The following is a 24,282-nucleotide window of genomic DNA, read 5'->3' on the forward strand; positions in this document are numbered from 1 at the left end:
CGTTTCAAACTCGCCGGATGTTGAAACGATGTAAAATGAGCAAGTTCTGCTGGCTGGCAAAAGAGCCTGTACAAGACTAGTCGTGACAGGTAGAGCGCGCAATTCGGAGAACGTTTGTCGGTGTTTGAAATTGCTTAAATATTTACCAGAATTAATATCCACGCAAGCTATTTTGTTATCTAAACATTTATTGATCAAATTTTTTTTGCAAGTATGCGCGAAGCTGGATAGGTGGTGGACGTGCGACGTTAGGTAGAATTCAAAAAAATTTCTTTTGCTTCTAGGCAGAAATAATTAGCCTAGTTAATGTTTTCAATAATGGTCGTTGACTGTCGGCTAATTGTAAAAACGCTGGTGCAGGTTAAAAAAAAAACAAGAATTTTTTATTTTCTGTTTTGTCAATATTTTCAGGCAAAAATTTGCTACAAGCCTTAATACACTGTAGATTACGTTATTAGCAATTTGAATTACGTCTTTCGCCGCATTCCACGGCAGCTTAATGTTATTTAAAGATCAGCCGCAAGCAGAACATGTAGTTTTTTTGGAAGGATCTGACACCTTTAAATGTTAAGCCAGAAAGGCGTGTTGAAATTTATTTTCTAAATAAACTTAACCAGCCTATTTTATGTTTAGACCTGCAATTGCGTATTTCTAAATAAAAACAACATTTCCAAGATGCTTCAAATTACCTTTATTTTTATTTTGCTTCTCGGATCCACTTACTCAGCACCAGTTCAAGTAAAAGGTAATTAATTGAGTTTAACTTTGTAGGCTATGTGACAATAAAGAGATTTGAAAAGGTTTTGCAGAACATGCAAATAGTTTTCATCTTTGGTTAACAGGCACGCTTGTATAAGTCTAAACATGCAAAATATCATGATAGATTGCAAATACATAGCGGTATTAACATTTCCAACAAATAAGATTCTTTGTTTTAAGATATGGCCAGTGTCTTATCCTTTTGCAAAAAATTGGATTTTTACCTGCAATGATTAATTAGAGCCCGCTGCTGTCAGTACTTACTACTTCCGTGAAGTGAAACAATTAACACCTTTGACTCTACTCGTAAATTATGCTCCGTCAATTCTCCCTTTTAATTTGGCATCGCAAATGCAAGAGTAACATTAAAAAAGAATAAAGTAAAAGTATCGAACAATCAGAAACGTTCAGTTAATTTCCATATTTATCCAGAAATTTATGCGTTTCCAGATTTAAACTGCACACGACATTTAGTGCAGTCAGTGTCCACAAACCGACTAGATATCAAATGCATTGAATTGCACAATCAACTTCTCACAAGCCCAGTGATATTTGCAATTTTACATGGTGGCGAAAGACAACAAAGTAAGTAGGCTACTTTAGCAGCTATTGGGTACCGGTACCGCTGTAATTTCAGTCACTAGATTGTACTTTCAATAGTTTGTGGTCCACAATATATCTTTGATTAAGTTTTTTCAACCTTTAAACAATGTTTGCTGGCAAATTTGCATAGGAAGGTCGTTTACATTTCACACCTATCTCCACCCCATGCCTCCACTTTGATGCAGTCTTGTCACTTATTTCTTCACACTGCATTTCCAGACGGAGGACTGAAAACTATTAGCCGAGCTATATCTGCTGTACAGTAGGCTACAAAGTCTTTACAAGTAGGCTATGCGCAACTGCCAGGATTATAAGTCTTCAAAAAGGTTTTCTCAGAACTAAGAAAACGATTTCTAAACCCATTTATGTAGGCTAAGCTGATGTTTTGTTTTACAGAAACCGGCATCAACGAAAGTGAAAAAGTTCCACTCGTATTTAGTGTTTCCTTATCGCGTGCTGGAATTATAGGAGTGGAAAAAGGAACGTTTGGATACGAGCCGCAATTAAAGGTTTGCTTGTATTAGATAAAGCTCTTAAAAAACTTTGAAGATTTTGTAACTGATTCTGCTGCAGCTACATTGCCAACCTTACATATAATTTTTCGATTTAAAACTTAACCTCCCAAGGTTTGATCTTCAGCTGTGAACTAATTATTTTAGAAAACAAATCAGTAGCCTATTGTTTTCATGTTGATTCAACGTTTGTAGATGTTAAATCAATGTGAAAAATAACACATTTACTGGCTGGGGTGGGTAAGTTATCTAAATTTGATAGCCAGAATTGTTAGATGTCCTTTGCAATTGAGCTACAGTCTCAGCAGTTTCACTTTTTTAGATGTTGAATTTGGAAATGAATGAGTTGAAAAAAATTGAAAGATATGCATTTGACGGTTTGCCGAATCTTCAAACTTTGTCTTTTCGAGACAACTACATTGATGTCATTGAACCTTTTTCATTCAAAAAGCTAAACAATCTCCAGCATTTGGATTTGTCCTTTAATGAAGTGACAAGCATAAGTTTCAACACCTTTCTTGGACTCAGAAAGGTAAACTAAGTAAAAGTTATTAACATAATGACAACAATAGTTATTACTATCTGAAGCCTTTACAAATTGTTTCACCTAACGGATCATTAGAAGGTCTTGACCTTATGATGATCCGTTAGGTGAAACAATTTGTAAAGGCTTCAGATAGTAATAACTATATTTGATTTAATTCGCTCTGCTTTGCCTTTTTGCTTGGCATTGAGCACTTTTTGTAGCATTAATAGTTTTCATTGTTTTAATGACAGCAATAAATTCAAAGCCTAATTCACTTCAGTTCAGTTCAGTTTGTTTTTGTTTCTGACCATCACAACGGCAAAAATGGCCTCTTCCTCCTCCTGTGAATGTGGTGCCGAGGAACAGACCGCCGACCACATCATCAATGACTGCTCCATCTTCAAGCCACCTAACGGAGTGGAAGGTCTGCGTGTCATGGATGATGAAACCAAAGACTGGCTGCTCTCTAATAGCCTTTCAGTGTGGTCCAGAAGCGTCGTGAATCTGGGGTGGTGGGGGGTGGTGGGCCCTCGGCCCCGGACGCTCACACGACGACGACGACGACGACAACGAGAAAAAAACAATATATGACAAACATTGCAGAGGTCCAGAAAAAGGTAGAAGCGACAAAACGAGGACGTTATAGCGCGCATGATAGCCTACCAAAGCAGGACAATCAGTTAAAAATATGTAACCGACAATCAGTAACCGACTCACGTTAAATTCAAAACTGTAATTTAACGTGAGTCGGTTACAATGCTTATTCCATGACATCTTGTTTGTTCATTAGGTTCAAAGTTTAAACTTGGACAGCAACAATTTGATAAACTTTCCCTCCGCTTCATTTGCCAGCCTGGACAATCTTAATAGCCTATCGTTGGAATACAATCGAGTGACCCATCTTGATGGGGGCATGCTGGCCGGAATGAACGACCTAAAGCATCTTTCTTTGAAAGGCAACAATCTCAAATCGATTTATTCTGGAGCATTTGGTGGAAAACAGAAATTGGAATCATTGGATTTATCTGGTAGGCTATGGCATAAAAATACCTTGATGACCTACGTTGTGAGGATTTGCTTTAAATTTAGATTTGCTTCCTAGTGTAGCCTATTGAAGCTAAGTAAAATATCCAGAAAAAAGTTAAAAGGAGCTCAAAGATTTACATTTCTAAATAATTTTCAACCAAAGCTTACATTAAACATCCTATTAAACTTTGGCAAGGCGTACGAAATCGATTAAATTGGAACATCATTGTTAATCAAGAGCTGCATCAGCTATGACACTTACATGGAGAAATACTGAAGTTAATTTAATTATTTTATGGTACCGTACAGTATTAAGACTTTATATCAAACGGACTGACAGCATTACAAAGTGCACTTGCAGGCAATGCATTGAGAGAGATTCATGTCGGAGCATTAAGTGGTTTGACAAACCTACGAATTTTGAAACTGCAAAAGAACGTGATAGCCACAATCCAAGATCGGTCTTTTTCGCACATGCCTCTCTTGAGAGAACTCGACATTTCACATAACGGTTGGTAATGATAGCCTAACGATCAAAGTAGATTATTTCGGCAGTTTTAAAAGCAATTTGCTGAAATACAGATTGGTTTAAATTCTTTGTTCGGCCTACAAAGTTTTTGTAATAAGTATACTCTCAGTTTGAGGATAAAGATATTCTTTCTCAGCCTAAAGGTAAAGATCCCCAAAATTAATTTGCGTTTGTCCGATATGAATTTAATAATGATTTCCAAACAAAAGGATTAGATTTGGCTGCGACCCTTTGATTGCAGAGAAAATACAAATTTTACTTCCATCTTTGAAAATATAGGCTACTCTCACATTCTAACGAAAAAAATGATTAGTAGGTCCATGCAGAATGCTCAACATGTAGGGTCTTGTAGTAGGTCTCACAATAATTAATTTATGTGCTGGTGAAGTAACAGGCAACGTTAGCATACAAAACAGCCTTTCGCAAATTGTTATTTGGATGCTTTTTTGACAGCTCTAACAACTTTATCTCGAGGAATGCTTCTTAGTTTGATTAACTTACAAACGCTTGATGTATCGAGCAACTGGATGCACGAAGTCACCATGTCGCCCTCTGCAGAACTCGAGGACAAAAGAAACAGTTTAGTAAGTTTTTTTTATTCACGTTTGACGTTTGTATGAAAATAGAATTTCGATTTGCCACCGAGCCAAATTGTTTAACTTAGGCTGCCATCCTATTTCGGAATTGAACACGTTTTGACGTTCGCATTTTATTGCTTAACTGTGCTTTTGCTAAACCTCTACTGTGTGATCATTTCGTTGGAACTAATTTACTGCAATTGAGTAGGAGATGCGTTTAATTGCATAGGTAAGATATTTTGTGCGTCATTTTTGGCTAGGAAAAGCCCTTTACGCAATAATTAATTATATTTGTCTCAAACTTCGACATTTTCAGCTACTTTTGTGCATTTGTTAGTTTGACCCTTTTTTGTCATTTGAGTGTGTGCAAAAAAGTCAAAAACAAATTTTGACGCAGAAAGTATTTTTAATAGCCTACCGGTAACCAGGGATGGAGGAACCACGTGGGCCTCGTGGGCCTGGGCCCACCTACTTTATTTTCTGGGTGGGCCTGGCCCACCCACTTTTGAAAGCCAAATTTCTTTGAAAAGGTAGTGAAAACGGCAAATTAGAGAAGGAGTTCCAAAAAAAAGCTCTTCACTCATTTGATACACACTAGTTTGATTACAGAAGCTAACAAAAAAATTTTGACACAAAAGTTGAGAGTCATTTTAGAGTAGGCTATTTCAGGGCCCCTGATTCCAAAAATGCACTTAGTTTTTTCGAATTTTCGAAACTACCAGGAATTGAATTTCGAACCAAGATTAGGCTACATTCTTCCGTAACAAAGATAAAATTTTAAGCAGCTACTTTATTGATACAAATGGCCTTCGTACCTTGATGGGTGTTGCTCAGTAGGCCTATAGTAAGCCTACCATAATAAAGAATTGCGTTTGTTCCTCGATGGCTTTGTTTTGCTTATTCGTCTAGTTTGTTAAGCAAAACAATGTAGCCTATGTATTTTATTTGTACTTAGTAGCTTAGTTAGTAAGTCTGATATTGTTGAAGTCAACAAAATAATATATTAAGGTGATTGATTTCAAATGGCGTTTATACAACTCAGAAATGTGCCTAGGATTACTTTCAGTTTTGTCTATGTAATAAACGACACGATGTTAAATCTATAGGGGCTCAAAATTGCAAAAAAAATGTTTTTGCTGTAGGCTAGCTTAAAAACTACAGCCAATTCGAAAAAAGTGCATTTTCGGAATCAAGGGCCTCGAAATACCCTAAAATGACTCACACATGCCGTGCCTTTAAAAAAAAGTTTTGTTTGCTGTGTTATCTTTGATAGCTCAATGATGAAATCTAATCTTCAAACTTTTCTGTTGAGCCCACTGTTGATGGGAAGCACGTGTGAGTGTGGTTGCGTGTGATTGGTGGAGTAATCTATAAATCAATCTAATTGTTCTCCAAGGTTAAAACAATGATACCATTACATATTATGCAGTGCATGCACGTAGGCCTACGGTATAATGCTGCAGATTATTTCTCCCAGGTTGGTATTATAACTGTGTGTGTATAATTGTATATTGCCTTTTTATTTGTGTGTACATCGCCATATTTTGTACAGCGCTATAGAGCAATTTAATAATTTTGTAATTTGTTTGGCCAAATCGGACCCAAAAACGGAAATTTTTTGCTGGTTGGCACAAAAGGAAATCATGAAAACACGATGTATAAGCGATTTGAAGTATTAGGTATGCAGCAATGTTATGGGGGGTCTGGGGGGCGAAGCCCCCCAGAAGTTTGATTAACTTTGACTGCTACGCCTTTGGGCCCACCTACTTTTAAAATGGTTCCCCCATCCCTGCCGGTAACGCATAAAAAAGTAAGACCATCCCTGGAAGTTGGCCATGGCACAGTAGCCTAAAGGCGATTAAAATAGGCTACTTTTTGAAAACACTGCTGGCTCGGCTCTAAAGGTGTCCGCTTGAGCAACGCAAGGACTGCTCTCCATCCATATTAGGCTAGCCTACATAGGCTATCAGTGAACGGAATAATTTACAGATAACAAGCGAAAATTTCACTCTGTCAATCCCGGTACCGGATCTGTGGTTTAAAGCAGGTTTGGTTTTGGTAAATCTTTTTCTTTGGACCGACAAACCATTGATAGGTTATTGCTAGCAGTTTCGCATGCTTGTAGAGGCTTTTGACCCAGGGCCGGTTACCGAGATTGACAGAGTAAGGTTTTCCAATTGTTGCTGGGGAATTATTCTATCCATTAGGTGCCGCTGACTGAAGCACATTTGAAACTGTCAGGATTAAGCTTCCAAAGAGGCTTTCTCAGTCCCAAGGCAATGATTCTCATATTCAATCAAATTCTAGCCTACGTCTTTCCTGGATTGCCCACTGCAGTATAAATAGGTCTCCTGACCAAAGTTTTACAAAGTGGCCTAACTTTACTTGAAAAAATTGTGATGGCCTACTTAGTGTCCATATTTTATCTAACTATTTTAATTCTTTTTTTTTTTATTAAGATTGAATTCATTGGCATCATCTGTAGAAAACCTGGTTTACATTTCGCCAACATGAAATGGAACGGAATTCTTTCTTTACTCAAGGTAAAAGTAGTACTCAAAGTAGCCAAGTTGCTCTAGTAGTAGGAGGCTACCGTAGGCCTAAATATTCTTATCAAAGCTTTCTTCTAACACCCGCTTCACAAACATATCATAGCGTAAGAAGTGTGCAAAGCGTGAATTAGTAGGCTACTATCCATGTAGCGCAAGCTAAGCTACAAGGACGTGCAAATCAAGAGACCCAACAATTACGAACATTTTGAATTTATAACTGTAATCTGGTGATAGTTTGTGACATCTTCTATTGGACTTGTCACCACAAAAAGGTAGCAGCCTAGGCATTTTTATGAAAATGATATAGGAACGATCACGGTGTGACTTGCACAGGACCTGTAAAACTTTATGGTCTGCGTAATGTATTGTAAAAATCATCATAGGCCAAACAGCTAACACTTTGACGTATTCAAACGTTTTCCAGTTTTGTCGCTACAACGTTGCTGGACAATGGCCTTTGAAAAAAATAGACTTGCTACCGTAGGCTACGCAGTATTTTTACTTTTAGTTGTTTGGCGTAAATCTAGACAAAAAAGCGTGAAATTTGTTGTTTTCATATTTCAGAGAACCGGTCAATATGCAGTTGGATTTGACTTCAATGATTCAACCCAACACAAATGCGCGTTCTAGTTCAACCTCTTCAAAGATAGTAGGCTACAGTAGTTGCGTGTTCAGGTCTACGCTATAGCCAGAATCGACACTTCAGTTTTGAGTTCTAAAAAGTGGTTTGTAGCCTATCCGAGACTAACAGTACAATCTGCTTGACGTCTGTTCATCGATGTAGGCCCACCGCAGTTTATTGCAATATTCTGATAACGGTTGCATTTCTATGCAGTGAAGCACAGTGTTAGAGATGACAAATTAGATAATTCATCTGCATTCCTTCATCTACGTTAAGTTCAATATGTCTCAATGGAAGTTATTACAGAGCATATTATCGATGTAATATTTCCTATCAAATGTGAATATAAGCTACCGTACTTGAAGAGTTTCAGATGCCAAACGTGTGGACGGTGGTAAGCCAATTCGACAACTGATCTGAATATTTGCCTTTGCTCCTAACTTACTACTTTTTACAGCACTTGTGTAAATGTGTAGCCTAACCTACTATAGACGACAAGCTTGATCAATGTATTTATTGTGGTTTCCTAATGCAGCTATGTAATTCTCACCCGCTGTAGGTATTTAATATTCATTATGTTATTTATTTAATGCATGCCGATATCAGCTTGTGGTATCATTTGCGTAGTTTTTATTGGCATCAGAAGATATGATGATGTGCCTGATCTGATACAGACGTTGGCGATCATGGTCTTCCAAACTTCTGTCATTTGCCATTTGTATAAAATCGTTCGTTTTTACTGTTGTGTTTGTGGCCCATTGATTCAAGCTGTTTAAATAAGTTAATCTTTGTCGACCACTGCTCCTTTTTTCTTGCATCATCCCCAATTGTTTCAAATCTCTGTATGTGAATGTGATTAACAAATTGCATCTGGCGCCTTCTAACTGTTGTTATTAATCTCCTTCTGCCAGTTTCATAACTTCGTTATTACTCTTCTTTTCAGTCCAAGATATATGTATATTAGAAGATATACAATAAAATGAAACTACTATATTTTGTTGCTTTTGCGTTTGGTCACTGCTAAACTACTATTCCAGGAAATTCAGGCACATTTATTCAGAGGTAATTATTGTCAGCTCAATATGAGCCAATCTGCATCAATCTTAGCTTGGCTATTCACGTTATAGGCCTACTCATGGTTCAAAATATAGCTGAGATGTTAGTTGACTCTTCCAAACATTCAACTGTGTTCATGTCCTGCCGGCAAGACGCAGATCAGAGCTTGTATTAAAAACGTCTGTGTATTTCTGTGGATATGTGCATAGTAAGACACTCGCTAAAAAAATTCGTGTGAACCGTATCAAAAACACAAGCACCGCAATAACAGCGTAGGGGGGACTATATCTTTCAGCACGGCAAAGCATCATACATTTGGCTTTACAAAAGCAAGATCACACATCATATGACGTAATTTTCTAGACGACGTTCGACCAATAACGTTGACAGGGAATAGTTATAGACTTGGGATGGTTTTAGAAACCTAAAATCTTTTCTGAGGACTGGGATGAAAAGGAAATTTCGCAAAATGTTTTCTACAGTACATTTTAGCGATGTCTAGTTTTTGAAGCTCGGACACAAATTACAGTAGTCTCTCAACGGTCGTGCGTGCGACGCCATCAGATAATGACGTCATGACAGTTCTCCTAAACGTGTCTTGTGATACTGGAACACTTTCATGGTCAGAGAAATAACGGAACAACTAGGATTCTAACAGATTTAAAACAGTTTTAAGTTGAAATATACATTATACATGCTAGCCTTTCTTCAACGTTTAAAAACTCGTTTTTAATAAAACTGTTGCTAGCCATAAGTCCGCTAGAACTAAAGTAATTAAAAAACAAACAGTTGCAGAAATGGTGACGAATTTCCAACCTTGAGCTTCAAGTAATAAACATACTGAACGGCTTTCGGCCAGCATTTCTGCGTAAAAACTTTTTTGCACATAGAACATCGGGCTTAAAATAGACTCAACTCTGTCCAAGTAGACCTACCACATAAAGCTATTGATTAATACAGTAGTAAAACATACAAAATAATAAATTATGTCATTCAACTACTACACACAAAAGTACAAAACATTGGAGAGTAAAGACTGTGTAGACGTAAGCGATGAAAAGAATGTTTAACCGTCAGAGAAAGTATTTCTATTCTTTTATCAGAACCAAACCTTCAATAGGCTACAACACAGTGAGAAGTTTTCAGCAAACAAGAATATAAATCTTTGGTAAAATTTTAAATGAAAAACGTGCTTAGAAATTAGTAACATAAACCATGGCTGCTTTATTTGTCTCATTTTGCATCGTATTACGACTGTTGGTGTACGTCTAAATTTTTTTAGAAACTAGAGTTACTCATTTTTCACTGACTGATGATAATATAACAGCACATTTTGGGGATGTAGAAAACATGAAAAAAAATGTACTTTAAAAAACTTAAATCAGACTGTTCTCAAGCGGCTAACAGTGTAACTCAAATTTTCTGAATAAAACTTTATTTTTTAAAGCCTGGTGATGTTAAAACCCACTGTGTCTCCTGGGGAGGGCAGTAAAAAGATTTGAAATATGGTTTTCAGAAAATCCCATTCAGATAGTTTGGAAAAGTTGGCGAACACTGCAAAAGTCTGTAGAATGTAACAAATCAGCCTGCATCTCTACATTGCCATGCATGAAAATTGCTTTGAGAACATTCTATCATTTATGTGGATTTCAAAAAAAAACAATTACTTACAAGAGCAACCGAGTCACTTCTTAAACAAAGTACGATGTAAACCACAGAATTAAACCGAGATACAAAAAACAACTCTTTAATTAAAAAACCAGTAAAGAACTCAATAAATTTTAAAGCAGTACTTCTTCAGAAAACACAGGTAATTTCTTTCAGGTAAAAGATGAGTATATTTCCATAAAATAAAACCGCATTTCGAGCGACCGGTTAATAGCAGATCGGAAATAAACTGAGCATAAGCACCGTTCACAAAGGAAGCAAACACTACATAGCCGAGAATACTTTCCGTATTCAGTAATTCATCAAGATTGGAATATCTTTATAAAGATCAAGTGACTCTGGGTTGCGAAACGCTCCCCTCTGCTTCACATCCATGCCAGCTAGAATTTTCGTCACAGCGATTTCGACTTTCTTGCCACTGATAGTGTACTGCAACGAAGAATAAGAGTAATCTTACATTGCCTTTCCAACAAAGGTTATACTTATAGACATTCTGTTTTGAGACTAATTTTAATGCTAGCACAGTATATGGCATACATGCCAAACAGCTCATGTATCCGCAGTTTAGACGATTCGACTGCACGTCGTCATGTTCAAACGATAAACTGTAGCGTTTTAGCTGTAGCGTAGGAAACACGCAGGTTGTTCTGGCACGTAGAGTACATCTCATCAATTTTAAAAGACAAGTCTTGTCTACTTGAAATTTTACATGTTGCTCGCCGAGTTCAAAATCTGTACATTAAATTGCAACAATGGATACCTACAGAGAGTTTCAGACTTAAATTACAAATAAAACTCCACGGCCTTTTAAATACCGATGTATTGGAGAAGCACGAGGACTTACCGGGATATCGTCTACTTCCATGATAACCTCTGGCACATGGCGAGGAGAAAGAAGACTTCGTATTGTCTTCTGTATTTTCTTTTTCAGATCATCCTGCAGACTCACACCAGGCACCATCTTAAGGAAAAGGATGACACGTTCATTGCTGATGGTCCTCTCTGTGGCTCCATTGCAAGACCGCAATTGTGGTCGTTGCGCAACAGCAAGACTGTCACTGATTTCTTTTCGAAAATTTTCTTCGACTTTAAATTGATTTTAAAATATTGTTAATGTCATAGCATGGGAATTTTTAGGCAATTGAAGCATCTCATTACTAAAAACACAACGCTACTCGCATATAATCACAGCAAGTAAGGCCAGTTCTACCAAGGAAAGGATTGGAGGATAAAAATATTTCTGTGCTTCCTAAAGTATACTTTAAAAATGCCAAACTACTACAACGCATAAAAAACAGTTTTCTTCTTTTAAGTCTTTTTACTTGAGGACAGAGATGGTGAAATCCAGGGCTGTGGAGTCAGAAAGTTTTTGCCTGTCTGCGGAGTCGCGGTCGTTAAAAAAAGCTGACTCCGACTTGATACAAAATGATAAACACTAAACATTGTGTTCAATCTTTGTTCTCCGCATTGAGCTCTGCAACTTCACCAGAAGAGAGAAGTGTTTATTTTTGTTAGTTTTTATGAAAGTCGCCGTTATTAAAATTAAATTTAAACAGAATTAATAAAAGACAAAAATTTAAAAAAAAATTCGACAACCTTCTAAAATCTGGCAACACTGAATGGGGAGTCGGCCAGTTATAAACGAGTCAGGGTCATAGATTTTTCGCCTGACTCTACAGCCCTGGCAAAATCAAGTCTTCAGTTCACTAACAACAATGACAATGTGACGTGACGTAAGGCCAGCTGATCAATCCGTAATGCAACGTGCAAACCTACCGATGGCGTAGAGCTCTGCAGAACCAAACCGAACCCCATTCGGATTCAGGGTAGCGTCACTTCTACCCAGCAGAACAAACCCGTGAGTGTGTTCGCTCTCCATACAGTAGTCGCCGTGGGACCACACACCTGCCGATTTATTTGCTTGTAAACTTAAGATAACACAATTCATTTCATAATTTAGATAGTTACATATTTAAATCAGATGACCGAAAGACGCTTTTCACGCTCTGTGCTCGCTCAGGCGTGGCTTCCACATTCTGTAGAATTAAACAACGATTTCCTTGAAGTAAAATCGAAAAGTCACCCGATGGGTCCGAGAAATATACACGGTGAGCTAAAGTAAAAATAATTTATTGGATATTTTAACATTTGCGCCACAGTCACAATAAAAAAGAAATAATTCTCTGAGTTACTGTTATTTAAGTTTAACAAAGCAACAGCTAAGGCTTTACTAAAAAATAAACATAAAACAAGCGCAATAACACTACTGGAACAAACTTGCAATTTCTCAAAACCAAAAATCGCTTTCCTAGAAAGTATGACTTTGAAAGTTGTATAGAAAAACTTAAATTGTAAGTAAGAATACGCATTACACATGCTTGCATAACTCATGTCACCTGCAAACTTAGAAAAATAGGCTTTTCTGTACAAGGCATTGTCCTTGTCATTCCAGAAGTAAACAGGCATGCTTGGAAATGGTTTGGTACAGATCAGCTCGCCTGGCTTATCATAAACCATCTTCCCTTCGCCTTTTTCATCTTCCTCGTAACAATAGATTGCCATTCCGAGTAAGGCCCCCTGGAGCTCACCACGATAAACAGGAATCGTCCAATTGGCACCAAGGAACGCCGACAGGATGTCAGTTCCACCTTACAAATAATTAAATAAAACGTTTTCATAAATGAAGTGAAATACTGCTTTGTTAAAATTGTTAATATGCAAAATTCGAATATGATATTCCAAGGATGACATCACTTTAACAGGCGCATGGCTAAAGAGCGAGCGCCTGGTTCACAATATAAAGGTTGTGATTCGACTGTCATTGAGAGTAGGCCTACGCAATTATATCGAAGCAAGATAACATATAAAATAATTTCAGGTCTATCATGATTGTAAGAGGTTTATTTAATGAAACGAAAAAACAGTAACTCTCACCAGACATTGAAGCCAACAAAACATCAGGTTTAACGTGTTCATATACGTAATCAAACTGGTGAGGGGTCAAAGTTGAGCCAGTGGATAGTATCGTGTGCAGATGCTTCAGATCATGAGTCTTGCGCGGGTTCAAGCCTTTTGCTTCCATCATGTCGATAAACTTGGCACTGGTGCCAAGTATTGTTATGCTGTAATTAAAGAACAGTTATTACAGCATGAAAATTACAATTGAAACCTACAATGTGTTTAGCATTTTCCGTTGTTTAGAAGCAACATATTCGGTAATCGTCTTCATTAATATCTTGTTCATCTCTGCTGGATAAAGTTATGATATCAAAAAGATTTAAGAAAAAAACAAAAAAACGCATTGAAAACGCATGTTCAACAGAGTATGCCAAGGTTGGCAAAACTGTATCTGCACTTTCAAATGATAACAGAAGATTGACAGCTCAAAACAATTAGGTTGAATTAAATTACTGAAACTACAAAGTCAAAAACAGCACAAAATTCAAACGTTTTGACGCAGCCCTGTACCCTCGCTATAACAATATAGAATTGGAACTGAAGAAAAGGAGGATATGGGTTAAAAAAGAGAACAAATGTTACAGGAACACAAGGCATCTGTTACCCCAATTTATCAACGAGATCAAACATTGCGGTCGATTCCGGTTGGAAAGGCGAGCCATCAAAAAGAACAATAGCGCCACCACACGGCATAGCACCAACAAGCCAATTCCACATCATCCAACCAGTCTGCAAACAGTAACCACGTGTTTTTGAAAGATGGAGTCATGTTGTCATTTTAACGTTTGTTCAACAACTGGTCGATCATTTGCCCCTGACATAATATTGCAATGCAATTACGACTTTTCAAAACGAAAAAATGTAATAATTAAGATAAAAAACGCAAACAACAGTCGCGGTTAATGCATGTATAAACTCAAATACATCAACAATGACAAAGGTGGAAAGGTTAGATAATAGAAGGCCAGTGATCCCATCTCAAATCAAAATGAACCAAAAGTGACAATTGAAAAGATCCGCTTAACAACTTACAGTTGTGTAATAAAAAAACACGTCTTTTCTTCCCATGTTTCCATGGAGTAAGTGATCAGAAAGGTGTTTAATTAGGGTTCCCTGCAAAAAAAAGTACAATATTGATTCGACGTTTGCTAACATTACCAAGAGTGTTTTTTGGTGTATATATATTTTTTTGGAAATTAATGACCAAATGTGGCAACGACCGCTCTGAGATTAGATTATTACATTTCAGCGAAAAAGGTGATAGTGCACAAATACCAAGATAAAGCAAAGGTTGCCATCATATGCCATGCTATTGCAAGAATTTTATGAGTAGTCGCTACAAGTTGAAAAGGGAAAGAAAAACAATTGCCGGCACAACTGCAAACTTTCTTCCCATTTGCAAAGACATTGTGCGAATGGGTACACGACATTTTAGCAAGACCACTTGGCACAAGTATATAAACCGCTGCTGAACTGTCGCAAAGCGCATCTTTCCGCGAGACTATTTGGGGCGACATCTATTTTATCCATTGATTGTGCCTTGCCAATGTTGAATTCTCATTAAATTTTTTTCTTTTTTTATTATACCTTTTTTGACGCGAACCAACATTGTTTTCTCTTGAAAAGTTTATATATATATAGTTTAGAAATTTTCCATAGCTTGTGTGAACACTACGTGTCTGTCTCCAACAAGCTTCACAGATAGTAGTTCCTCGGTAGCGATGCTTTGTCACGTTTTAAGATTACTTTATAGTGTAAAGTAATCTTAAAACGTGTTTATAAAGTGTGTTTAAAGTGTGTAAAACGTGTTTAAAGTTTATACAATTATATACTGCAATGCATCGCAAAAGTACACTGTACGATTACTTTATACAAATAGTGTTGTTTTTTTTTTACTTTTTACAAAGTGCATGATAACGTTCGGTAAGGGGTAACATCAACTTGGTGTACAAAATGTGAACGACTTCTGCTATATTAGGCTCGTGTAAGTCATCCTTATGAGAGTGGCCACCCAAGATGACTTGGGAAAATAACCATAGAAACAAACTACATCTTATATATAATTGAAATGTAATGTTATCCTGACGTAATTTTACCCAATTTTCGCGCAAAGAAAAATGACAAAACATTTGAGAGTTGTTGAAAATGGAATCTTATTTGAGAAAAAATATTCTTCTCTAAAACACCTCTCAAGTCCTAGCGAAAGACAAAGAAACGTTTGATCGAAATGGAAATTCCCTTTCAAATACTTTCCTCGATGTATTGTGACATCATCATATTTCAGTTGTAAGTTACATTTCTACTTGTTCAATGTTCATAGCTTGTATTTTTATAAATATTGGATGACTGCTGCGTCAGAACAAGAGCTTGGTGAAAAATTGTTGCTAAGTAAACATTGGTAACAACAATATCTGTAGAAGGCAGAAGATGGAATTTGGGTCAAATGTTCTCGCGGTGAGGCGTCTCTACGACAGCTCGCACCAAAATGTCCTGATTCCCACATGAATAGATGTACTGCATTTTGAAGTAATAGTAAACTATCGTACAACTTTGAAGCAAAGGCATCTCTAAATATGTATAATTGTATAATATTATATATGAGTAAAGGAAAAAAGGTTTAGCGGATACTGCGATACAATAGTCATCAGATGTAACTAATAAGAAAAAAGCAACTTACACCGGCTGAATGAACCATGCATTTTGGTGGTCCAGTGGTACCCGATGAATACATGATGCACAAGGGGTGATTGAATGGTAGTTGCTCAAATTTCAATGGATTAGATGGTGACCCCAGATCAAGAAAGCTCTTTAAAGTCATGCTGAAATAAAAATACCACCATTACTTTCACTAGACGAATAAACTGGTTCAGTGCAAGAAAAATTTAACCAAAAGTAAAGTTGTAATTTGGGTACACATAAAAATGCGCCAAAGATGCCATTGTATGCTGCACAAATAACGCGAAATTCCAACAACTCACAGACCAAAGCAAGTAGGCCACACACCTTTTGGGAACATTCGATATGTCGATTTCTTCAGCATCGTCCTCAACAAAAGGAATAATTATCACATTCTCGAGGTCAGGAAGACCAGCAACTACTTGTTCAAGTTTTTGCAAGTGGTCGTGCGTTTTGTTGTTGTATCGAACTGCTTCTACAGAAAAAATTAACTTCGGGCGGATCTGTTGAAACCTTTCCAAGACTCCCTGAATAGCAAAAAATGATAAAATGTCACTAGCCTATGCAAGAAAAAATAATAGCACAATGAAAGATGTTATAGTAGAAACAAGCACTGAGCCTCTAGCTCTAGCACAATATGTTATGGTGCTTCATCTAAAAAAGATGTTGGCACTTTCATGGCACACTCAGAAGCATGCCACAAAATGTTGTCGGAAACATTCCCAGTTGAAATTTAGTCAATTGCGTGACAGCCTGAGTTTCACCACCAATTGGTAATGCGTTTTGAGCACGACTCAATACAACTTCACCAGCTGTGCATCGGAAACCGGGGATAGATTACTCATAATACAGTATCGTACTTTCTCGTCTGTGTGTGTGGGAAGTAGTTGACAGGAAAGCACTGGTCATAATTTTGTTTTAAAAAATGCATTTTTATAAATTTTTTCCTCTGACAAAGTTGCTATCAGCTGTTGCCACTCCCTCAGAGTTAACATGGCTGAATAAAACAAGCCATAGCCTACCAATTTCATCCTAAACGGGAGAAAAATTCTGTGTTTATTCTCGTTCCAGGCTTGCTTTTGTTTGAGCTGCAATGCAATGGTGACATTGACAAAAAGCAAATCTACACCGCTACATGAGTGCTAGGCGAGGGATTTCCATAAAAAAGCCATCATACTACAAGAGATAGATTGGAAAGCATAGTTAACAATTTCAACACAATGCAAAGTGCAGTTCATTTAATACTCTGTAGGCATTTGACAATCGATACTTAGCAATTCACAAGCCTTAAAGCAACCGGCGGCCATCGCGGCCATGGCCGCTAAGTAGTGCTTAAATGACCGCCGGTGCTACCTCCTCAGTCGGCCAAGTTTGGCCGCCGGTTTCTTCTAGCCAATTATTTAATTTCGCATTAGAATGATCGTGGATTAAATGTCGAAAATATGTAGTATCAAAGAGTGACGCAGAATTAGGTCAGCGCCTCATAATCACCATTATTGTATTGCGCGGGAACATTTGCTATTGTAGGCCTATATATTGTAAATGGAATACATCCAGCTGCGATCACCAGCGCTGTAAGTCTTGTTTGCAATTCCCGACGTTTATTTTAACAAAGTGTTAATCCGAAGTGATAATTTACATAGGCTGGCAATGTTGTTGTTTTTATATCCATTCAATGTTGTCGGACATTGAATCGTTGTTAAAAAGGAGAACTAGGTTAGTTGAAATCGGAGGGGAAAACACGTGTCTTCATAGTTGAGAAATGTTCCGGCTGTGGGTTAGTGACTTCACACCTTCAATGGTGACATCATAACTGTTTTTTTCGGTCATTTATCGGTCATTGACCGATTTTTTAGCAAAATGTCCGAAAAAATGCAGTCAATTCGGTCAAAATGTTCGAAAAAATATATAGTCAATTCGGTGCAATAAAAGATGGCTGCGGCCGGGTGTTGCAAGGTTGAGTTTCGCTGATGAACGTTGAAGAAACGTTTGTCTGTTCTAACTTTTCTCAGATAAAACACGACAATGTTTCTCAGCGAAACTTAATGTTGTAGCTAGTCAGGAAGTGCAAATTTTGGTTTGTATCAGCTATACTTTAAAGGACTATTTTCATCAGAAAAAATCACCGAAATAAATAAAAAAATAACCGAAATTTTTCAAGTCATTTCAGACAAATGGCAGAAAAGTCTCAGCAAAAAAAACCCAGCATCATAACGGAATAAATGGTCAGGTTTTATGAAAGGCGGTTTAATGCAGTTGAAACAATCTTCTGAGCTGCGAGTAGTTGCAACAATTTAGTGTCGTCAGATGGTCCTGCAATACCGGATTACAATCCCGATAAAGCAGTTATTTGTGTGATACAACGATTCTATAGCAGGACGTCGCCCAGACTTCAACAACGCTAAGTGATCATTGTAACACTGTTGCAAGTTTAATTCTATTTACTTGTCTTATCGTTTCATATTTTGGCCTCCAAGCGCGCAGATTTGTCCGCCGAGAAGGAGCTCTCGGTAGGCCACGATGGCTGCCGGAAAAAAACACGAGTTTTAAGGCCTGAATTCACTTTCTGTGCTCACAAGCATATATTTCGTACTTACACCAACTCCAAAATCAGGTGAGGTGCTGCTCCACACTGCGCCAATGCTGGCTGTAGCCAACATCGCTATAACAGTTTCAATGCAGTTTGGAAAATAACCTATAACGAAGCAAACAAGAAACTAAATAAATGCCAAAAATGCAACAATTCACTTCTTGAACTAACAGGTTAGGCTACACTTTGTACGTTACAGTTACATGGTGTTCTCTAGAAGTGAAAAGGTTACAGTGGCTGCCAGTGATTAAGAATATTGAAAATTTTTAAAATGGGATATTTTTACATGTCTTACTTGCAATTGCTGCACACTGAACTCCATTTATAATTAAATTCTTCTTGCAGTCACTAGAAATAGATCTTCCAATTTTTACAAATATTGTGCATGCTACAACCTCAAAATATTTCCCCGAAGTTAGTGTATGAAAAAAATGAGGAAAAACTTTAGCCTAGAATTTCTAATTTAAATCTTCGTCTTTATCACAATTTCAGCATCAAACGTGAATTCCTTTAGTTCTAAAATGGCTCTCTACAATCTACACTCTACAGTGCATAGATACCTCAATAAACGTTTTGCAGAATTTTTAAATGTGCACAAGATTTGTAAAAATGAGAAAAGTCTATTATTAGCTGTTACAAAAGTTGATAATTATAAATACAATGCCCCAAATGTGAACTACATAAAATAAAATTTCAAATATGAAATGTGTTAAAAATGCATGCAAATACTAGCAACAAATACAAGCTAACTTCATTGTATGGAATGGATGCATGTTACAAATCCACTTAACAAAGAGAAATAACATCTGTGGAGTGATAGTACCCCAGAGTGACAATTTGGTAATAACTTAAAAGTAGAACGATACAAAGGTAAAAAGGCATAACATGAAACAACTTACCAACTACTCTGTCCCCTTGTTTGATGCCAAGCTTTCTTAATGCCGATGCATAATGAGCAACCATTTTGTGCATCTGGCTGTAAGAAATTTTCTTGATAGTTTGTCCTTCACCTAAAGTATAAGTAGGTTGGAATGAAGCTGATCAGTTTTACGAGCAAGTCAATTTCATACACAAAAACAACAAAGCGAGGTACTGCATAACAAAAAGTCAAGAAGTAACTATCCAGTCGTCAAACTAGCCTCTTTTCCCCGTTGAAAAAAACCTGACTGATTTGCTATCTGGGTAGTAGCTACACTATTAATAAAACCTTATTTTACAAAGTACGACAAGAAAGACTTTAAAATTAGAGGGCAAAATTCCTCTCAAACTTTAGATTTGCATTGTACTTAAAACTCTTATAATAACTTCCTGTCTTTAAACTACTTGTACATGAAATTATGAAAATTTTACACAGACAACTGACAAATTCCATTGAATGATTTCAGTTGATTACAACAAGGAGGTCAGGCTACTTTATGTTTTGCTTTTTGCAATAACTACAATGCATATATATTTCCTCCACACCCATGAAGTCCTTAGTGGGAATTCAACTTTCCGCTCAAAACAACATGGATAATTGGATATGCACCAATGATGATCCCTAACAATTGGGTGAAATTCAAGTATGACGTCTTTCATTTTCGATTGATAATGGCCAATCCTTTAACTGACACGCTTTTTTCAGTTAGATGCATTTTTCAGAATTCAGCTTGAGCAAAGCATTGGTTTTGAACTGTTGTATTTTAAGAACGGTAATGGCCAGAAACAAATCAAAACATGAAAGTTGTTGCATTTTTAACAGTCTTTTGAAATTGAAGTCAATTGCAGTTTCACTAACCAATAAGCAGTTAAGCACATTACACTTTAAATACAAAAAACAACAACATTGCAAATCACTTTCAGAATTGATCTAAAAAATTCTTTATATCATACAGTAGAATTCGCCTATAGTGACTTTGGCTATAGTGACACTTCGCCTATAGTGACACCTGTTGCAAAGTCACGTTTGCATACGCAATGGTTGAGTAGAATTCGGCTATAGTGACACTTCGGTTATGGTGACATTTTTTCTGCGGTCCCTTCAAGTGTCACTATAGGCGAATTCTACTGTATATAAAATAGTTCTTCAGATTTGCCATTAAAATCAATGCTTAAGACTGTACCATGGCGATCTGTATACACAGGCCTTGACAACGTACAAACTGGAGACCTGACTGAAGGCCGATGTATTTTCAATTTCAAAGTTTAAGCTAAATTCACTTTATATTCCTTTTAAATGATAATTTAAACAATTTAAATTGCAAAAGTGTGATCACTGAATCCCAAATCACTGCAAAACTCCTAAAATTATGTTGACAAAATGACAATATTTTCCAAAATAACGGTGTTGTCAGACGCTTTTTGGATTTCCAGTACAAGTGCCAAAATCTATTCCGTTATTTAAATAGTAAAAACAGCACAAAAGTAACTCAAACTCTCACAAAATATAGACAAAGACTCTATTTATCAACTAATACTCAAACTATCAACTTATAAATAAAGTAAACAATATCACACCAAATCAGAAGAATCGGTTTATTTAAATACAGAGCTTTCGCCACACAAGTGTGGCTTCATCAGTATAAACTGCAACAATAATAAAGAATGATATACTATTAAGATGGTTATAAAATTTAATGAAAGTGTTAAAAAAGTAGATAATATAGTAAAGAAATAGAAAAGATCAAATATTATACATAACTATAAGACTTTAGGTCAATACACTAGATAATAAGATGATAATCAACATGTAAAAATTCAAATCTATTAAAATTGTAAATGGAGAGAACTTTTAACTATAAAACTAGTTTCTACGTATTGTAGCTCCTATCATTTGTCTGACTTGTCTGACTTCTAACGATGACATAGCCTACACTATTTATTATCGTGATAGCAAGGAATGAAAACAAACTGAACTGCTAATTCAAAGAATGTTGAGATGCAAACAAACTGAACCGCTAATTTAAACAGAACTAAATTCTAAGAATGTTGAGATGCAATGACATTGTCAATGTCAATGACATCATTGCAATGACAATGACAATGACATTATCAACTTATACTCGCGATTTTGGCTAAGTTAACAGATCGGCCTTCAGTCAAATTTTAAGCTGCACGTTGCCATGGCCTGTGTATAAAGGTCGCCATGGACTGTACATAATTTAGTCAACACTTGTAAACAAAAAAGTCCCCCTAATATGTTCAATTTGTTCATTCAAATAGCGGTTACCTGTCCCGATAAGAGCAATCTTGTCATCATCAAATCGCATTAAGTTTTCAGCATAATTCAACAAGGCACCTTTGAACCATTGTGGATTATCAAGAATTGTTTGAGAAGTATCAACAACATCGTCGTACATCTTTGAACAAATGATATCACCATACTTCCACATCTCTTTCCAAAAATCAGAGTAGTAGTTTACAGACCATTTCCACAATTCTCTGTACGTTTCTGAAGATCAGAATTTAGAAAAAAAACATTTCAAAGCCAATTGCAAACAACCATATGAGTTAGTAGTTGGCTTGTGTTAATGTGTTAACATGAATAATTTCATCTTCATCATTATCTACCCATGTCCTGCATACCGACCCCAGGATAGATATGTTGATCTAACAATGCTTGATGAACACACAATTCATTGGCTGGTGTGCCTGGATTTAAGAGTCTGCTACTATTCGGTGAGTTCCTAACCTCTAACCCCTAACCCTAAAACGGCAATGATAATTAGGCTACGGTACCCGATAATTTAAAAAAAAAAATTTGAAAAAATCACCTAATAGGGATCGGACTCACCGAATCGAACTCACCAAAACGGGCCATTCCGGGATTTAACAACATGACTTGTGTCAACCCCAAACGCAAGAAAAAGGGGATTTCATTTTTAAAACTGGTTTCAGTATCTTGATATATTAATGTTTTCAACATTAACAATTTCCAGTAGTTAAAAACGAATAAAAAATTGAGAACGTAAATATTAAGACAACTTTTCACAACTATTATGTCAACTACAAAAACATCTTTTTCTCATAAGAAAGAACACTATAGGATGCTTTATGGCACAAAGTAACCATTAGTTATTGTGCAGCAGATCGACGATCGAAAACAAGAAAGTCGTTGGTGACATTTTGAAAAATTCCCTTTTTTGCATTTTCAAAACCTATGCACTTAGGGCTATCTATCTACTACTATATCTTACTACCGGTACTATTAGTTACAGATATTACTGCTCAAAGTAAAAGCATTAACAAAATTTATAAAAGAAAAAAAAAATGTTTTTTTGGCCTTTCACTCTAAAGTGTAAAAATGCACTTATATACGACTTTTCTGTTTTTGACCGTCGATATAGTAACTGACTTCTTTGACTTAATGTATTACAAAGACACCATTAACTTAATGCTGAGCATCTGTCATGCAAAATTTTTATGAAACTTGGGGCATTGTCACTTGGATATTACAGTATGGTAAGTCATCAGTCATCTGCACAAGTGAACATACAATACAGCATGAAATAGACTATTTCTATAGTAATGATGATGATTTGATATATATATATATATATATGATAAATTAGCTATCTTTATTGACTAGCCTTTATGCTATAAAATTATACTTTCATTTTTTTTTTGAAACTTACCAATCTTTACACCATAAGTTTCATTTATTTGAGCCGTAATTTTTTTTATGTGTGTTATTTTATTTAATGGCGGACGCCACAGAGGTCTTGCATCATGTGAATGCTGTCCATTGATTTCTTCTGAAGGCATTTTAATAAAACAAAATTAGTCTTAGATGATAAGTGGTACTTTCATTACACATAAACTAAACGATCTGGAAGAAATGTTAAATATATAAGTGTGCTGTTAACAGAAAATATAACAGGATGATAACCAAAACTTTTTAAGTACGGTAGGCTACACAATTAAACCATAACTTAATAGAATCTAAAGCATATATGATTAAAAAAGTTACCATTCATGCAAACTAACATGCTGGGTGCTGGCTCATCAAAAACTATATCTTTCAATAAAACTCGGGCATCATGTGAAAAATGCAAAGCAGCTCAAAAACTAAATTTCCTCTTACTCAACTAATTACTGTCTCCTAAATTCAAGATACTAACACATGAAATCTATTCTAACACATGAAATCTATTCTAACACATGACATGACCACATATGAAGTAAAAAATATGTATACAACCAAGTATAATACATCTTATACTCTTTATTTCTTATACTGTATATACTGTAGTGTTCTTTACAACAAACAACATTCTGATATAAGGTGGACTAAAATTAGGGTATCATGCCTACCATATCCAGGATTGTAACTACTGATTGAATCAATCTTTGTACTCCTGCAGCAACAATAAAATAACTCCATTAAGAATTGTACATCCAGGACTGCAACAGACCTTGGCAATAGTCTCAAAACAATCTGATTTGAAATTGTCACTAACACATACTTTTCTCTATGCTACTTAAAACTGTAAAGTTATCGTAGAAAAATTCTAAAATTAACAATAATTTAGAGAGTGCAGACTCGACGACCTCCTACGTCATTAAAGATACTGTTTTTAGCACTCTCTCATTGGATGCACAATTTGCTTACTGTACGTTTTTATTTTATGTACGTTTTGCATCGAAAC

General features: G+C 36.3%; 2 protein-coding genes across 2 annotated transcripts; one reads left to right on the forward strand and one right to left on the reverse strand.

Annotated features, from left to right (window-relative positions):
* The first annotated feature begins 637 nt into the window (after positions 1-637).
* Positions 638-8,691, forward strand: LOC145783955 (uncharacterized). Its single transcript, XM_082595716.1, has 9 exons — positions 638-745; positions 1,210-1,344; positions 1,759-1,871; positions 2,197-2,406; positions 3,191-3,428; positions 3,788-3,937; positions 4,409-4,539; positions 6,993-7,076; positions 7,650-8,691. Exons 1-9 carry the CDS (start codon positions 676-678, stop codon positions 7,713-7,715), a joined length of 1,197 nt encoding a protein of 398 aa, XP_082451842.1. The 5' UTR covers positions 638-675; the 3' UTR covers positions 7,716-8,691.
* Positions 8,692-8,935: 244 nt separating this feature from the next.
* LOC145784280 (acetoacetyl-CoA synthetase-like) lies at positions 8,936-24,081 on the reverse strand. Its single transcript, XM_082596070.1, has 14 exons — positions 23,948-24,081; positions 23,269-23,388; positions 21,864-22,085; positions 19,555-19,665; positions 18,663-18,760; positions 16,393-16,592; positions 16,067-16,208; positions 14,422-14,502; positions 13,994-14,118; positions 13,366-13,553; positions 12,828-13,079; positions 12,208-12,336; positions 11,276-11,517; positions 8,936-10,860 (listed from the first exon to the last, which is right to left on the reverse strand). The coding sequence occupies exons 1-14, from the start codon at positions 24,015-24,017 to the stop codon at positions 10,723-10,725; spliced, it is 2,118 nt and encodes a 705-aa protein (XP_082452196.1). The 5' UTR covers positions 24,018-24,081; the 3' UTR covers positions 8,936-10,722.
* Between the last annotated feature and the right edge of the window lie 201 nt (positions 24,082-24,282).

This window comes from Aplidium turbinatum, chromosome 15 (genome assembly GCF_918807975.1).
Source record: "Aplidium turbinatum chromosome 15, kaAplTurb1.1, whole genome shotgun sequence".
Classification (NCBI taxonomy): Eukaryota; Metazoa; Chordata; class Ascidiacea; order Aplousobranchia; family Polyclinidae; genus Aplidium; species Aplidium turbinatum.

What these genes read in the sequence shown, in the direction of transcription:
- LOC145783955 (XM_082595716.1), top strand. Translation starts at nt 676, where the DNA reads ATGCTTCAAATTACCTTTATTTTTATTTTGCTTCTCGGATCCACTTAC. An exon ending in GATACGAGCCGCAATTAAAG is followed by an intron (nt 1,872 to 2,196) that starts GTTTGCTTGTAT and finishes TCACTTTTTTAG; the next exon opens with ATGTTGAATTTGGAAATGAA. An exon ending in CCTTTCTTGGACTCAGAAAG is followed by an intron (nt 2,407 to 3,190) that starts GTAAACTAAGTA and finishes TTTGTTCATTAG; the next exon opens with GTTCAAAGTTTAAACTTGGA.
- LOC145784280 (XM_082596070.1), bottom strand. Translation starts at nt 24,017, where the DNA reads ATGGAGTTATTTTATTGTTGCTGCAGGAGTACAAAGATTGATTCAATC. An exon ending in ACAAGGGGACAGAGTAGTTG is followed by an intron (nt 18,761 to 19,554) that starts GTAAGTTGTTTC and finishes GCTTCGTTATAG; the next exon opens with GTTATTTTCCAAACTGCATT. An exon ending in TGCAGAGCTCTACGCCATCG is followed by an intron (nt 11,518 to 12,207) that starts GTAGGTTTGCAC and finishes ATCAATTTAAAG; the next exon opens with TCGAAGAAAATTTTCGAAAA.